This window comes from the organism of the source record quoted next, unplaced genomic scaffold, assembly GCF_019419815.1.
Source record: "Pyrus x bretschneideri cultivar Hongxiangsu unplaced genomic scaffold, Pyrus_bretschneideri_v1 Contig20, whole genome shotgun sequence".
Lineage (NCBI taxonomy): Eukaryota > Viridiplantae > Streptophyta > Magnoliopsida > Rosales > Rosaceae > Pyrus > Pyrus x bretschneideri.
The window spans coordinates 202,283-219,785 of NW_025999502.1; the positions used below are offsets into that span (position 1 = coordinate 202,283).

Genomic DNA, 17,503 nt, shown 5'->3' on the forward strand with positions numbered 1-17,503 from the left:
ACTCACATCACTTTTATTTTTCATAAGATACAACCATGTCATCTCGTACAATCATCAACGAATGTCACAAACCAACGTATACCATGTTGAGTAGTAACTGGAGATGGCCCCCACACATCAGAATGAATCAACTCAAAAGGTATTGTGGTTTTATTAAAACTTGGAGAAAAAGAAGCACGATGGCTTTTGGCTAAGGTGAAAGTATTACACTTTAGGGGAGAGTATGAAATATTATTAAATAACGACAGAAGTAATTTTCTCAAATATCCAAATGAAGCATGACCTAGTCGATGATGCCACAACTGAACAGTCTTCATCCTTCCACTGCTATAACTTTGAACTTGATGAACACATCTTGACGCAACATCATCGACATAGGACAACCCATTCCTCTTAGTACCACGTCCAATGATCGCCTGAGTTTGAATAACCTGAAGTAAACAGAAAGTGGGAAACATTAGCACAACACAGTTTAATTGCTTAATGACTTGGCCCACAGATAATAAATTATTAGAGAGTGAGGGTACAAGCAAACAATTTTGTAAAGAAAGATTAGAGGTGAGTGCAATAGAACCCGCCCCTGTCACCGACACAATACACCCGTTTGCCTTGATAATGCTATTCCTTGGTGGTGGTACCATAGAGTTGAATGGTGTTAAAGCACTTTTATATTCCAAGGATAGACTTTAATCGAAGAAGCATGCTCCGTACAGCATCCAATGAGTCATCGAGTCGCACAAGAAAGTTGTACACCCTTTCTTTTTGAAGATCTTCCTTCCTGTTTTTCAAGTCGGCTACACACACCATCTTGTTGGGACATCGTTTGTCCATCTCCTGCCACACACTTTTCAGTTCTACAAAATAGATGTTCACTGGATGTCCATTTTGCTTTGTTCTTGTTGCCTTGCATCGTAGCTCATAATATTGGGACTTGTCTGCCCCGTCATAGAACATCTGACTGAAACTCTCCCAAATATCATGTGTCGTTGGTAACTCAATGAATAGCCCTAACAAATGTGGTTCCATAGTTTTTAGCAACCATCCTTGGACGATTGCATCCTCAGTATGCAAGTTCATAAACCCAGGTTCTGTTTCATCCACTATCAAAGTCTTCCCATTGAGATAACCCATCTTTTTTAATCTTTCCGCGTGAACTTCCATATCTTCAACCAAATTTTATAGTTCGAATCGTTGAGTTTGAATCCGAACGGTACGACACTCAGACTTGGAGATTCGTTTGTACTAGGAACTGAAGCCCCCACGGGCTGCAGCCATCACAACAGCAAAGTGTCTTTTTTGTGTTTTTGATTTGGGGTGTTCTGCAAGTGAACCCTTGTCTCGGGGCACAGCAGCACATAGAGATAATAGTTTAGGATTGGAGAAAGATACCACATTGAAAACCTGGCTTTGATGCCAAGATAACTTTGATTGATTCTTATTTTTTTTCTCTCCAATATGGAGGCAATATATATACATCCACACCTTGCGGTACAAGGAATAATAATAAAAGAGTTTATCCTAAACTTGGAAGGAATCCCTTCAATCTAGGAAACCAAATTACATTCCAATGCTGCTTGATTTATGACTCACACGTCAACACCTTTGAGTTATTTCTTGGGAGTTGAAGCCACATATGTTGGTGATCACATGCACCTAACGCAGACCAATATATGCCCTAGACTTGTTAGCACGCACAAAGTTTACAGATGCCAAACCGATTTCTACTCCAATCCCTGCAGGTCACAAATTGAGTGCTTATGTTGTTGATCCATACAAAAATCCAGAATAGTGCAGAAGTGTTGTTGGAGCCCTACAGTATTTAACAATTACTAGACCTGATCTCTCCTATGCTGTGAATCAAGTGTGCCAATTTATGCATTCACCTAAGGATACTCATTGGATGGCAGTGAAACGCATCTTGCGTTACTTGAAAGCAACTTACAATTATGGTTTTGTATACAAACATGGAGGAATGCAGTTAAACGCATTCTCCAACGCAGATTATGCAGGTGATCCGGATACCCGTCATTCCATTGGAGGTTTCTGTGTTTATTTGGGACAAAAATCAATCTCCTGGAGCTCGAAGAAACAGAAGACAGTCTCTAGGTCAAGTATAGGAGCCAAGTATAGGCAACTGGCCTACACAGCAGCATAATTGTCTTGGGTTAAGGTTGGTGTTCAAAGATCTTCACTTGCATCTTCTGAGACCACAAATATGGTGTGATAATGTTTCCTCAATCGCCTTAGCCTCTAATCCAGTTTTCCATTTCCGAACAAAACACTTGCAGGTTGATTATCACTATGTCTGTGAAAAGGTGATTTGACGAGAGCTTTAGGTCAATTTCATTTGTTCTCAAGATCAAATTGCAGATTTGTTTACGAAGAAATTTGTCTTCATCACGTTTCAAGCTCTTGGTATCCAAGTTTCCAGTTGTTGCACGACCTGTCAGCTTGCCGGGGCATGTTAGACCAACTTAGGCTTATCCACAATCCAGCTCGTGTTTGAATTCTTCAAACTCATTTGTTAGTCATTCTAGATTGCAATCCTTATCGGAGGATAAGTCTGTTAGGCCTAGGTCTCATTTGAATGTTTAAAGTGTGACTGCTGTTGTAATATTTTGAAATTCAAAATGCCATTGTAAATAGGGTTCTTGATAACCCCTGGTGTAATCTACGATTGAGCATAAATATATGCAACCCAGCACATTGCAGGTATGCATAACCGAACTGAAAAACTCGTGTTCTAAGTGTTACAGAGAGATCAGAATTGCACGACTTTTAAGTGGCTCACAACCTGTAAGTGCAACAAATTTATAGACGACATAATGGATAAATCATTCTGAAAAGAGAAAATGGAATGCTTAGTTGGGAAAAAGCGTGGAGATGAATCATATCTGCCCACAACTCATAACTACTCATTTGTTTCATATATATACATGACTCCTTATAAAGATATCGATGGTAAAACCCGAAACACCGCTGGACATAGGGTGCTCTTCTAAAGAATTATTTCACACATTAAGACAGATAGGGAGCAAAAACGAATAAGAACGCCATGTGCACAACCATGTTTGAGTTCAGAAACAAGCTGAAGTCGCTTCAGTATGGTTTTCCCCAACAATCAGTTGGGCTTTTGTTTCCTCTTTCTTCTTTGCTTCGACCTCTTTGAGGTCCAAGAAGCTCGGCTGATTGGTCGATGACAATAACCGTGCCCACATTCTGTCAGTTATCACAACCTTGTTCTGCCCCTGGGTCACCCGCTGTGCATGAAAGAACAATCAACTTGAGCATCGACTCAATCACAAATAATGACAATTGATGGCGTATTAATTTTTATAGGGGAATGTACATGAAAAGAGAGTTCTCATGCACGTCAAATAAATAGAAATTCAATTTTGCTTCATATTTCCTGTCGTATTGGCGTATTAATTTTTATAGGGGAATGTAACAGCCGAGTTTTCCCACTTCTGAATCATATGCTTCCCTTCTTTTACTGAAACAAAGAGTAACTTACATGGAACGGAATGTAAGCATGCCTTCCGTTAACAGGGCCGACAGTGAATCCTGTGTATCCAGCCATCGCACCATGAATGGCACTGTGAGCAAGGAGGGTGCAATATACATTATCAGATGCATTGCTTGGAATTGCACGGATCATGTAAGTGGGATCTGCCAGAAATGCACAGCTATTGTTAGGTTATATAAGTTGTTCCACCCGGCTGTACGATGAATATCCGTAGAAGCAGACAATAAAAACCAATACTCCACAATCCCACGAAAGACAATGCTTCAGTAAGACGAACCTATGTATTTCAGATTTATAGTCATCTTTCCTTGTTTCAAGAAGTGATCCTACAAGAACATAATTAAAACCAATATACATGGTAAGAAGTGGCATACCCAGAGTCAATTCACTCAAAATTGTTACGATAAACAATAGCATATGATGTCGACATCATCATACAAGTAGGCCAATTGCTTTTCATATGTTGTATAAGACCTTGAAATTTTCAAATTTGACAAAGGATGCAAGCAAATCCTCAGAGCACCACCTTCTGGTTATACTAGGACTACTTTTTGGCTGACAAAGAAAAAGGGACTGATCGGAAACTGACAATTTATTTGCTTAAGATTAAAAGTGTTTTCTAATGGGCGGGCAGTAATATCCAAAGGGAAAAAGGCTACGGAGATGCTTACAACAGAAAAAGTATAAAAAACAGACAACTACACAAACAAGGGAGGGGGAACAACATTTCTGACATCAGGCATAGAAATAATGCTGGCATCTTACCCTAATATTTTGCGACAACCACAGACCAACATCTTGGAGAAGCTTATTTCCGGAAGCATCCTGCTGATTCATGCTTTCAGAAAGAAGCTCTTGTCCTGCACCTTCGGCTATTACTATAACCATGTGACCATTCTCCTCCAGTCTTCTTTCAATATATTCATAAAGTCCACCTGGTCCTTCCAGATAGAAAGGCGATTCTGGAATCAGACAACAGTCTACGTCTCGGCTAGCAAGAGTAGCATACATTGCTATGAATCCTGTGTGACAAGAGAGATTCAGAATAAGTACTACGTAACAGTGACTGTTCTACGGTCCACCACACAGAGTCTCATCAATGGATGTACATTGTCACTGGCAAAGGAAATTGAAACCCATATACACATCTAGTCAATATGCAGAGCGCACAGTTAGTACACGTGGTTACAAGTTGTACAGGTTCAGGGAGAATCAAATCAATTGGAGAAATAAGAGAGCATCAAGTGGCATAAAATCATCACACTGGAAGCCTATTTTCACATTATCTTCTGTGTTTTACTCTAAAATTAAATAATTTTAAGAATATAGAGAAATACACTTTACCACTATAGCGGCCCATTAACTTGACGACGCCAATACCATTCTCAATGCTTACTGCTTCAACATGGGCTGCACTAATGGCTCGCTGAGCCTCCTCAACAGCAGTGTCAAAACCAAAAGATTTGTCTATAACCTAAATAAAAGCATGGAATCCAAAATTAAGACTGCTTCCAAGAGTGAATGCTATATTTAGATCAAATACATCAGACAAGTCATGCATGTGATAAGGGAGTACCGGAATGTCATTATCGATGGTTTTTGGAATTCCTGCCACTGCTACTTTGAGGCCACGCCTCCTGATTTCCTGCATAGAATAATGGCGGGTAAATAACTCATATTGCACTCAACTTACTTATAATTTCATCCCATGTTGTTGAATCTTCCAAACTCCTTGTTCCCGAGTACCACACCAAACTGAATTACCTCAAAAATCACCGAAGCTCCTCTCTGAGTTCCGTCTCCCCCAAGTATATAAACCTGACGTGCATAAACAGAGGTAAGTCTATGCACAAAAGTTTTTTGGAGAAAGCAAAGCCAACATAAAATGAAATCTGAAAATCTAGAGTAAGATAAGTAATATTGACCTGATTAATTCCTCTGTCCTGGATGCTGTCCACAATCTTTGAGGCATCATGCCCGCCTCGTGATGTCCCAAGGATGGTGCCACCACGTTTATGGATGTCATTCACAACCTTTGGCGTTAAGGGGATTGTATTTCTGGCATAAAACCCTCTGTATCCACCCTGCATGGAGAAAATTTACTTCCTTAGTTCATGACATTGTTCAACCGTATGATAAAAGATTATCACGAAATTGAGGGTGTAATTATCCACCAATAGGCCAAAAAGAAACCCACCGATATGCTGCAATCGAATTATACTCTCTTATCTTTACCTCATATAGAATGAGAGGGCGGGAACAAAATGATTCGGTTGTAAACCTTTTAATTCATGCACCCTTACACATTTTATTATCATCATACGAAAACGGAGGTTGAAATTGTCCTTGAAAACATGTCAAATATGCCTTACCTCTATTCCGAGAATTCTTTTGACACCATACATGTGGTTCAGCCCGCATACTATTTCTCTAATAACTGTATTCAGTCCTGGACATAGACCACCACATGTCACGATACACGCATGCACTTCACTTGACTCAAAATACACCTGAGAAATAACCAATTGCACGTCATTTGTCTGGAATATATAATACAAGGACAATAAATAGAGTGAAAAACTAGGAATTTAAAACCTTCTGACGTGGTCCAGAGCGTCGAAAGTGCGTCCCCCTTGGACTATCCTTGTGGACAACAATCTATACAAAGAAAAACGTCATTTGCGTAAAATATATACTAGAAGAATGAATACATTGTTAATAGACCAAGCACTGAATATTACTCACCCTTTGGGCAACGGTATCATCCGCATTAACGAAATACTGCCTGGTCAATAGCAAGATCAATTTTGCAAATTATCAAGATCATAACGAAATGAGTCGTACCAAATGCATTTGCTGTAAATGTTAAACTTACTTGACAACCGAATAGGAGGGATTGTCTTGTAATGGATTGTGATACGTCTGCAAATTGCCACCAAACATATGAAACTGCGTGTTAGATTTCGTTTCCCCTTGCAGCAAAACAATCAAGATAGGATTATCATATCAAAATTCATGTCAAGTTGCTACACTTCAAAGCACTCTTAGCAAAATACTACTGAATTGTTATTCACGGGTAATTAAGGATTGGTTTCAAAAATATTTTTACCAAACACGCTCTAATTGTCATCACTTTTTTTCAGTAAATCAATTATACAACAAAATAATGTTAGATTAATAGTTTAACAATATCCTCTTAGCGTTTGAATCTCAGAGTTTGCAATCAATTTATTCCCCAACCCATTAGAGTAAATATTTCGTTGTATAAATACAACGATATCATCTTAGAAAACTTCATTAAAAAATAAATAAAAAATAAAAACCTCCAGCAACCCATTTCTGTTTATTGAAGCAACAATTAAATCTCAATAAATAAATTACATAGAAAATCAGATTAGTTAAAACTTAAAACGCAATTTAAACAAGTTCCAGAAAGAACAAAAAAACAAATCAGAGCTCTTGGTACTGGATTCAGACATTCAGTCATTCCAAAACGGCGCATTTCAGTTACCACCTAACACGAACAAAAAAAAAAAAAAAACACCCAACCGCCACCGCAACACCGAACATGCAAATCATCAACCAGAAGAAGAAAAACGGATTTGGATCCACGCCGGATCCCCTTCCTGTGATCCTAAGATCAACTAATCCGAACTGTTGATAAAAAATCATGTGATTCCAACCAAATCATTTTTATATTTTTAAAAGGAAAATGTTATCGTTTTCCGTGAAAATAAAAATACAAAATTATGACTGCACGATTTTTTATCTAACTGTTCGTGCTCGTGGATCTTTAGGATTCTTAGGAAGGGGATGGGACGAGGATTCAAATCCAAGAAAAACAACAACAAGAGGAAGAACGCATGTTTTTTTAGCAGCTAAAATTATTAGATTGTTATTTTCTCAACCAAAAAAAAAAAAAAAAAACAATCAAAGTATATATACAAGTAGCATATACAACACTGTAACACTGATAAACTGAGTAGTTTTTTCTGATCATCCAAACAGAGCATTAAGAAAGAGACAAGTATAAGTAGTAGTGGAGGGAGAGAGAGAGAGATATATATACTGGGAGATCGGGGATGTAATCAACTAAGTGAGGAACATCTTCGAGGACGTAGCCGCAGGGGCCGGTGGCCATTTTGGGCTCGCAGTTGTCGGAAATTGCCATGCTGCCACTCGAACGGTCGTTAGGAGTGGAGGCGGGGAAATATGGGGTGATCGGGAGTCGTAGGGTAAGAGTTGGTAAGGTCGAAGCAGCGGAACCTGGGACCGGAAATTGGCTTATGTCGAGTACAAAAATGTAATGAGACAACAGGGCGTATTTGTAGTCGTTGATGTTGATTAATCAGACAGTTCCCACGTGTTGACTTGGAAAATTTACTTTTTTTAACTGCGGCTTGTTTAATGTGAATTTCTTGGGGAAGAATTTAGAAGAGTTTCAAAGATTCTAGATCATTTAGTGAATTATTTCTACGTTCAAAACTTGAAATATGTCTAGCAAGGATGGGTTTGTCAATTCACATCCCTGTGCCTGCTTTTTCTTGGTCGAAATTTATGTGCCTCCTTATTATATTAATAATGATCGAATTAACTTCTTCTAGAGAGATTGTCATGAAACAAATGTATCATCATTTAAATGGAAAAATGATCCTGTCAAGATGGATGAAGAGGGAGAGGAACGAAGAAAAATTAGGAAGAAAACAGAGGGAAAGGGGTGGAGAAAATTTAGGAAGAAAGATGGGATTAACGGAAAACAATTGGGAATGGAATGATGTTTCTAGAATGAGAAAATAGACAGAAGTAATAATAAAATATTATAAATATTTATTAAATAATACAAAATATTAATAAATATGGATTAAATAATATAATATTATAATTTGTTATTATTCTGTTCCTTAGTCTTGACATTGCACGAAACGCTTCACTAAGCTAGTTCAGCTTAGTCTAGTCTAAGCCAATCCAACTTAGTCCATGCAGCTAGTCCAGTTCTAGATAGTCCAATGCAACAAGCGGACCCTAATAGTCTTTCGCTTTTAGCTTTTAGTATTTAGCATTCTTACTATTTCTAGTTTTTAATTTTACTTTTTTTTTTAAATTAAAAGTAGCTACGAAAGAAGTTTTCAATAAAAAATAAAATAAAATTAAGCAGTTGTTAAATGACTTTATAATCTAGATGAGTTAACAACAATAATTATGTGTATCTAAACTACGGATGATTTTTCAAAATGGAGTAATTTTTAAACTACGGATCATTTTTTTTTAGTCCAGAAATAGTTTTTCTGCTCCAACCCTTATGACCTAAATTTTTTAGCCTGAGATTATTAAAGAATACATTTAGGCTAATTTTTTTCTTTTAAAGTAATTTTAAAAAAAATTATGTATACTATCATAATTTAATTTTATGAACATTTTAACCTAAAAATATTTAAGTTCCGATAAATATTGGAAAATCACTAAATTTGGGTGAATTTTGAGTTAAATAATTTTTTAAATAATTTTAGCTGTTGGATTTGAATTTGGGCTGTTAGATCTTTTTTTTACTGTTAGATTTGGTTATATTCGATCACAGTCGTTGGATTCAATAAATCCTGGGAGACATGTCTATGTGGGTGAGGTCTCACTGGTGGTGCCCACACCATTTTCTAGGCTAAATCTTGGGGGGAGTTAGGCTTTTAACCCACATATTTAGCATGAGTTGGGTTGGGTTGGGTTTTGAGTGTAGGGGGGAGTGTAACATCCCACATCGCCTAGAGGAGTGATCCTTATATGTATATTCCTATATCTACCTAGCACGAGGCCTTTTGGGAACTCATTGGCTTCGGGTTCCATGGAAACTCCGAAGTTAAGCGAGTAGCGTGCGAGAGCATTTCCAGGATGGGTGACCCATCGAGAAGTTTTCGTGTGAGTTCCCAGAAACAAAACCGTGAGGGTGTGGTCGGGGCCCAAAGCGGACAATATCGTGCTATGGTGGTGGAGCGGGCCCTGGAAGTGGTCCCGCTCGGGCCGGGATGTGACAATTGGTATCATAGCCTAACCCTGGCCTTAGTGTGCCGACGAGGATGTCGGGCCCCTAAGGGGGGTGGATTGTAACATTCCACATCGTCCAAGGGAGTGATCCTTATATATATATATATATATATATATATATATATATATTTCCATCTCTACCTAACACGAGGCTTTTTGGGAACTCATTGGCTTCGGGTTCTATGAGAACTCCGAAGTTAAGCGAGTAGCGCGTGAGAGCATTCCCCGGATGAGTGACCCATCGGGAAGTTCTCGTGTGAGTTCCCAGAAACAAAACCGCGAGGGCGTGGTCGGGGTTCAAAGTGAACAATATCGTGCTACGGTGGTGGAGCGGGCCCTGAAAGTGGTCCCGCCCGGGCCGGGATGTGACAGGGAGAGGGAATAAAACCTAAAAAATAGCATTTAGCCTAGGGTTGGGTTTTGTTGTGGAGTCCACACGACATCGAATTTTAACGATTCGAACTGTTTATTTTTCAAGTTGCACGTCATAGATCATCCTTGCAAAATATTAGCCAAATCGGAAATATTTAAGACATCTAATTGGGTTCAAAAAAAATTAACGAATACTTTGTTATGTAAGAAACAATGAAATTTTATCTTGATAATTAAATAGGCAAATGATTTTGGATTCAATTGAATTTTTGTAAGGATGATCTATGAATCAAGATTTACAAACTAGACGGTTCGGATCGGTGAAGTTCGATGTAAAGTGGATCCCACACTTAGTCCCCATGTTTGGAAAAAATGGAAATCCCTTTGCATAAAATGTCTGTCTAAACTACATATTAATAGAATTCTCTTTGTCAACCAAAAGAGGGTAAAAAAGATTATTTAGTTTTCTATCACAACAAAAAGTTAAGGGGCAGCAATGTAATTTCACAAAACAAAATCTTGTCATTTTTTGCTTAAATATCATCTATATGTGATTTTAACATCTCCAATTAAAAAAAAAAAAAAAAAATTTAACCTCTCTCTCTCTCTCCCCACTTCCACATTCTCTCTCAGAGCATCTTTAGTGGGAATCCTTATTTAGGGACTTCGATCACCACTTTTGAGGACTTATTTAGGGATTTAAATGGAATCTTTGTGTCCCTAAATAAATATTGCCTCCAATGGAAGAGTTCTTATATTAGAGTCCCTAAATTTGAAGTTTTACGATTTTATATGATTAGGTACAAATTTTTTGTTTGTGTTAACTAATTTTAATTAGTTTAACATTAGGTTGTCGTAAAATATTTTGCTAACATTTGAACCAATATTTTTTTTTTCAAATTCTGACACACTTTTTTTCTTCAACAAAACGTGACTAAAATGGCTCCATTACTAAACTAATTCATTAGAAAAAATGCAACAATTAAATAGTTCAAATAAATACATTAGCTTATATTAATCAAAAGAAATACATTAATTCAATTGCCTAATGAAAAAATGTTAACTTAATTTGGCAACCATCAAAAATAGAAAAACCATTTGGAAGCAGCCCAAATGAATATGGCGCTGAATCTGGCCAGAAAAGAAGACGAGAAAAAGCTGCGGAATCATTCACTTGATTGGTTTAAAAATCAGTAAAAACATAAAATAGAAGATGCTCTGTAAAAGGTGGAGGAAGAACATAAACAAGAAAAAAACCACAATCATACAAATATGAGACGCTCTCTCATAACAATTGAGGCAAGAGCTAAGAAATTGTAAATCAGAGGAGTTGCCATCGACCCTAACAAATGATAGGCCGACGGCAAGGGGAGCTTTAGTTTTGGGTTTTGTGTCAAGCAGAAAGAACGAGGTCCGATAAAAATTTAATAATGCGTTTGTGTCAGGCAGATGGAACAAGCTTCGAGAAGCACTTTTAAATTTTTATGCCAAAAAGCATCCTTTTGGACAACAATCTATACAAAGAAAAACATTATGGAATTAGAAAATCGAAATTGTAAAACGTAGAAGTTTTCGTATCACTAGGAATTTGTGTAAAATATATACTAGAAGAATGAATACATTGTTAATAGACCAAGCACTGAATATTTCTCACCTTTTGGACAACGGTATCATCCGCGTTGACGAAATACTGCCTGATCAAAAGCAAGATCAATTTTGTGAATTATCAAGAACACTACAAAATGAGTCGTACCAAATGCATTTGCTGTGAATGTAAAGAGTCTAACTTACTTAACAACCGAATAGGAGGGATTGCCTTGTAATGGATTGGGATACGTCTACAAATTGCCATAAAACATAAGAAACTGCGTGTTCGATTTCGTTGCCACTTGCAGCAAAACAATCAAGATAGGATTATCATATCGAAAACTAATTCATATCAAGTCGCCACACCTCAAAGCACTTAGCAAAATACGAATGAAAAATCTGATCATAGAAATTATAGTAACTAATGTTAAGCACAATTTTTGGAAACACACGTAAATATTCATTAAAAATCCAAGTGCTTCCAAGAAAAGCAGTTGGCTCCAAGTGCTTCCGAGAAAAGCGGTTGGAAGTACTTCATGAAAATCTGCTTCTCCATAAAGCATGTCTACGATCCATAAGCACTTCTAAGTTTTTCTCCATATTTAGTCAGAAGTAATTTTGGTCGGCAAATAAATGACTCGTTTAGAAATGCTTTTAAAATAACTAAAACCGCTTTTAAAGAAAATAATTTTTGGTTCTGAAAATACTTATGGAGGCACTTTAAGTGCTATTCTAGAATTCACTTTATTTTTGCTAAGGCTTGGTTCTAGAACCATTGTTACTAAAGCGCTTTCAGTAATTTTAAAAGCACTTCCAAACAAGTCCAAAACTTTTAACTCTTCCAGAAACACTTCAAATATGCCCTAAATGTAAATATATTGTTGTAAAAAAAAAAAAAAATCGTCTTAGAACAATTAAAATAAAATGACTCCAGCACCCCAGCAACAATTAAATCTCAATAAACCAAATTACATGAAAAATCAAATCAGTTAAAACTTAACAACTTAAACAAGTTCCAGAAACAACCAAAAAAAAAAAAAAAACAAATCAAAGCTCTTTGTACTAGATAACCATATGATTGAGTTAGTTAGAGGTTGTTAATGAGGGTATTTGGGTCTTTTGCAATAGACTTAATGACTATAAAAAAGGAAGTTGCAGAGATCATTTTTTGTAGAGTTGTATTCGACTATTGTAATAAATACAGAGAGCATTTCCTTCATCTTCTTTCCTTGTTCTGTAGAGATCATTTTTTGTAGAGTTGTATTCGACTATTGTAATAAATACAGAGAGCATTTCCTTCATCTTTTTCCTTGTTCTGTAAGAATCCTAATTGGACTCAACTAGTAGTGATAAAGGTATGTCAACATGTTTGAAATTATAAATCAGTTAGGGTTTTATATACGTGTAAAACCATGTCCTATAATTGAGGAGTTACATCCATCATGCTTTGCATTTTGAAGCACGTACTAGAACTACTTCCTCCAATACTAGAACTAAAAGCAACGGCTCTATAACCAACCTCCACGATAGATGGAAGTTGGGTAACCTTAGGATTCCCTGCTCATAGAGAAAATGTTCTTTGTTTTTGGGACTATCACCATAAGGACATACAGGTCTCCAAGTGAGTAGAAGAACCTTTTGCATCGTGTTCATGGCCTCTGTTAATTCCAACATTTGGTATCAGAGCCATCTGACAGGCCCTAGATCCAATGCATTATTTCCAATCACTCTGAGAATGATTAGATTCATATTTGCTGAGAAAACTTGATATATATAATTCTTTATTTTCCTAACTTAACGAAACTGGTGTGTATATTTATATACATGCACGCTATTTCAAGCATGCATTTCTTGCCATTTGAGGTTGTTAATTGGTAGCATTAAAACTTGTTCAGACTTGTTATATGCATTTGATTGATTTAAATGGCTGATTAATTCTTGTCTTATAAGAATATATTGGTTAAATCTGACATGTAGGTAGCTTGAAATATTGGAGTTCCGTGACTGTAAATAGATCATTCAATCTTGATCAATAAAAGTAAACTGGGTTAATTAGTGGGAGTAGAAGTTCTCTCTTGTGCAGTCATCCCTAGCTTCTACAGGTAGTATTATACTTTTATCTTGTGGTGTTGCTGACAGGTTTCATATACAAGTATCTTGTTATTAAAGTCTCACTCCAGAACGACATATATGTGTGTGTGTGTATATATATATCGGTAATTAATGGCTTGCTAATGATTTAGACAATTGCAGAGCTATGTATATAGTGTTATGTCGCCAACAGTTTTTTTTTGGGCATCTAATGATTCATCTTGTTAAAGACTCCAATTAAAATAATCTTCACGAAAAAGTGGGATTATCAGGAATTTTATTTGACAAAAACTTAATTGTGGTTTATGGTTGTCATTATTAATGGTTCATATGTATAAAGTTTTTTAGACACATGTTGAAAGGCATGATGATAAAGATAACTCATCTCAAAGGTTATTGAAACTAACGGCTTTTGCAGGAGCAACAACCATGATAAAATATTCTTGAACAAATGTTTATATAATTTTTCACCAAAGTGAGAATTATTAGGAAGTTCTGTTCAAGGTAATTTTTACATGAAATTGTAACTAACAGTTTATAACATGATACTAATCTTTCCAAAGAAAGAAATAATGATTGGTTCAAACTGTGACTCAATGTATAGTATTTCATGATTCCGTAAGGCAACTTTAGTCTCTTGTCCAAAGATGTGATTCAAGTTGGAATGTGAATTTTGTAAAATAGCTATACAAATAAGGATGCGTAATGTATATTTGGCAGTTTATGTTTCTTGTCCAGAGGTGTAACATAAATATGTGTTTAATATTTAAAGTTGTTTCTCATCTGAGGTTGCGGAGTAGAAGCTATTCTTTGGTTTCATCCATGACTTCTTCGGGTAGGTAATCATTCATCTCTTTACACTTCCAATATGTTGTTCGCTGCTGCACTTTTTGCATATAGGTAATGTCTTCTTGATTACACTATAATACATGTTGATATATATATATATATATATATATTGGCACATAGACATTGGTGTAATGCAATTGTAGTTTAATAATTGAATTGTTGCCCACATGATATTTTATTCGATCAATTTCAAAGTGGGTCTCTGCTTTCCCATTTGTTTAATTGTAACACTCCTTTTGCTTTGAGTCGGGTTCCAATTGATAATAGGTTTTACATAAACAATTATTGATGAACTTAGAAAGCAAAGTAATAAAACATACCAACTATATATAACAACTAAAAGTTATCACATACTTGCATCAACTAAGCGAAACGCAACGGCTTAGTTGACATTAGGACCAGTGATTTTAAGGTTCTTTGATCAAACTTGCATCTTAATTATAACAAGGGGATCGATGATATTCTTACCCAAAGGCGTAGATCATTATTTTTTGTTCAATTAGGATGGCATAGTATGAATTTATTTCATAAAAGTTTGTGAAAGCGTTGCCCAAAGGTGTTGAAAGTTTTTCATGAGGTAACCCATGTAATGTGTGATCAAGAGATCAAGTTCTTTATTTTTGTTTACGAATGCTTCTGCTATGAGCCTCATTATAGGTATGTAAGGGACCAATTTTAATGAAAGCATGAGATAGAAAATGTTGTTATATATATATATTTCTCTTCATGAAAGATGATGCACAGAAATTGCTTGGCAAATTTGGTCTTGAATAAAGCTTAATCAATGACACATATATGGACCATGAAAATGCTTGACATTTTGATATGTTGTACGTATATGTGTCTTCTCCTACAATTCACATTTTCGTGGTCATTGATTGTGTATTTTGTTTGCTATAAATTTATAAGTAATCTATGCTCATAAAGAAATCTATGCTGGCAGGTTCTGATTAGTCCACTTTGCTTGTCTCTTGGTTATTAATAGGACAAACATGACTTCTTAACTTGTTATATGAATAATAAGTGTCTCTGGTTTATTTTACATAACTTGAGGATTAGTCATTTTATGTGTGTGTGTGTGTGTGTGTGTGTGTAAATTAATTATAGTAAATCCTAGAGTAATTGGAACTCACTCATGGAATCTTGTTTTGGATTTCTATTCTATTTTGTTTAAAATTTTAAGCAACTAATATGCCGAATTTTGGTGAAGCAATAAATTAATGAGTGTTTTGCCCAAGTGAGAGCATAAGTGACGAAATCGTGAGATTCACACTTATTAACTCATTCTAAAGTTATTGAGTTCTAAAAGATTATGAGAGTTGTTCTTTGTGTTGTCGAAATCAAATTGAAAGTAAACTAAAGTTTTTGAAAACATATGTATTAAGTTTCCTTGTATGATGAATGCATGTTTAATATTCAACATCCATATGTGAGAGAACAAATCAGTGATGCCAACCGTACTATTAGCATGCTCTACCATCCAAGTCCTGGAACAATAACTAATGTATGCATGCATATGGCATATGGCATATACCACCATAACATGAATCAAATGGAAAGTCATTATTTCCAACGCAATCAATTTCATGCTGTAAAGCAAGTTTCATCAGTTTCATGCTGTAGAGCAAGTGTTTTATAATTTTGCACCAGAATTTGCTAAAATGTAGTGTAAGGAAGCTCACCCTGATTCAAGCTAGCATGACTCAAGTTGAATTATAATCTTAAAGATGACAACATGGTTAAATTGCGTCACTATATATAATGTATATAAGATGTTTATATGCATTGTCTATCGTCTTTTTCTATTGCATATGGTTGCATTGGATGGTTACGTGTTGGTCGTTATAAGGAGTGTGAAGCTAATATGAACTAATGTTTGATATCGATACAATTGTGGTCCAGTTGTTTCATACCGTTTGATTGTCTGTGGTATGGTTTTGTGTATCCATCATACATGCTTAAATGAATATCAAGGAAAGATTGGAATATCTTGTGCATGAAAGATTGTGACACTTTTGTGACTTTTTCATTGATAATGTGATTTCTTGCATGTTAAAGAAACATAAAAGAAAATAAATAAATAAAATTATGTGGTAAGATGCTTTTTGTTAACTAATTATGGTAGTAAGGTTGCTCCCAAAGCATGCATATTTCAGAATTGTATCAAAAGTGTTGTTCTGTAATTAAGTTATGATTAATTAAATTAGTGGGAGTGATAACTTTATATTTGTTTTGCCTTACATCTTGCAAATTATTATGTATTGTACTCTTTCGCCATAAGGGTTCTTTCTGGTTTGATTAAAAGAATATGTGCAATAAATAAACTTGGTGGCCAACTAGTTAGAATAATGGTTAATTGTACTACTTTGTGAAAGTATTTTGGACTTGTGACTTCAATTTTTGAAGTAATAAGGAAGACTGTTATACGGTGATACAGGAGATGAACTTGTGAATATAAGGATGGAGATTATGACTATTCAAATAAGGATCTATACGGCTATTGCATATTCACATAAGGAATAGTTGATATGTCTCTGAAAAGATTTGTTGCATACAGTTTTCTAGAAACGTACCACTATCGTGAAGCTTTATTATTAGTTTCGATATGCGAGAATAGTGGGAGTGTTCAAAGAACATGTAGCAAACATGGGTGTGCACGATAATTTTGATTCTGTAGGAATGTGGGAGTAAAACATGCTACCGCATGAATTATAACTATTTATTAGTGTTGCTGCGAGTTTGTGTTTTGTTGTCTCATTCAAGCTTATATTCAATTGACACTATGGTTATTGATTCAGACTTATTTAAAGCACTTAATGTGGCCGATGATTGTTCCAAAGAACATATTGGATAAGTTTGTTTTGTGCAGGAAGCTAGAAATCAACTTGAAGTCCAGTGTTTAAGGATGAAAAGCTCTAAAGATAAGTCTGATTAAAGTGCACCGGACAGATGAGTGTGGAAGGAAAAAGGTGTGCGAATTGTAGTGATTACTGAAGTATGGATTGTACATATATGCATATGTCATTGACATCATACAGTGCGATT

The 17,503-nt window shown here is 35.8% G+C and overlaps 1 protein-coding gene across 2 annotated transcripts; it reads right to left on the reverse strand.

Annotated features, from left to right (window-relative positions):
• Positions 1-2,830: 2,830 nt before the first annotated feature.
• LOC103930314 (ATP-dependent 6-phosphofructokinase 3-like) lies at positions 2,831-7,817 on the reverse strand. Of its 2 annotated transcripts, XM_048583802.1 has the most exons (13): positions 7,596-7,815; positions 6,402-6,448; positions 6,272-6,311; positions 6,122-6,184; positions 5,899-6,036; positions 5,452-5,610; positions 5,291-5,344; positions 5,103-5,171; positions 4,871-5,000; positions 4,292-4,548; positions 3,804-3,852; positions 3,515-3,669; positions 2,831-3,260 (listed from the first exon to the last, which is right to left on the reverse strand). In XM_048583802.1, exons 1-13 carry the CDS (start codon positions 7,695-7,697, stop codon positions 3,078-3,080), a joined length of 1,446 nt encoding a protein of 481 aa, XP_048439759.1. In that variant the 5' UTR covers positions 7,698-7,815; the 3' UTR covers positions 2,831-3,077. The 2 variants fall into 2 exon arrangements, with proteins under 2 accessions (XP_048439759.1, XP_048439760.1); XM_048583803.1 differs by lacking the exons at positions 2,831-3,260; positions 3,804-3,852 and having other exon boundaries at positions 3,521-3,669; positions 7,596-7,817.
• Between the last annotated feature and the right edge of the window lie 9,686 nt (positions 7,818-17,503).

What these genes read in the sequence shown, in the direction of transcription:
- LOC103930314 (XM_048583802.1), bottom strand. Translation starts at nt 7,697, where the DNA reads ATGGCAATTTCCGACAACTGCGAGCCCAAAATGGCCACCGGCCCCTGC. An exon ending in CCATCGATAATGACATTCCG is followed by an intron (nt 5,001 to 5,102) that starts GTACTCCCTTAT and finishes GCTTTTATTTAG; the next exon opens with GTTATAGACAAATCTTTTGG. An exon ending in ATGCTTACATTCCGTTCCAT is followed by an intron (nt 3,261 to 3,514) that starts GTAAGTTACTCT and finishes TTTCATGCACAG; the next exon opens with CGGGTGACCCAGGGGCAGAA.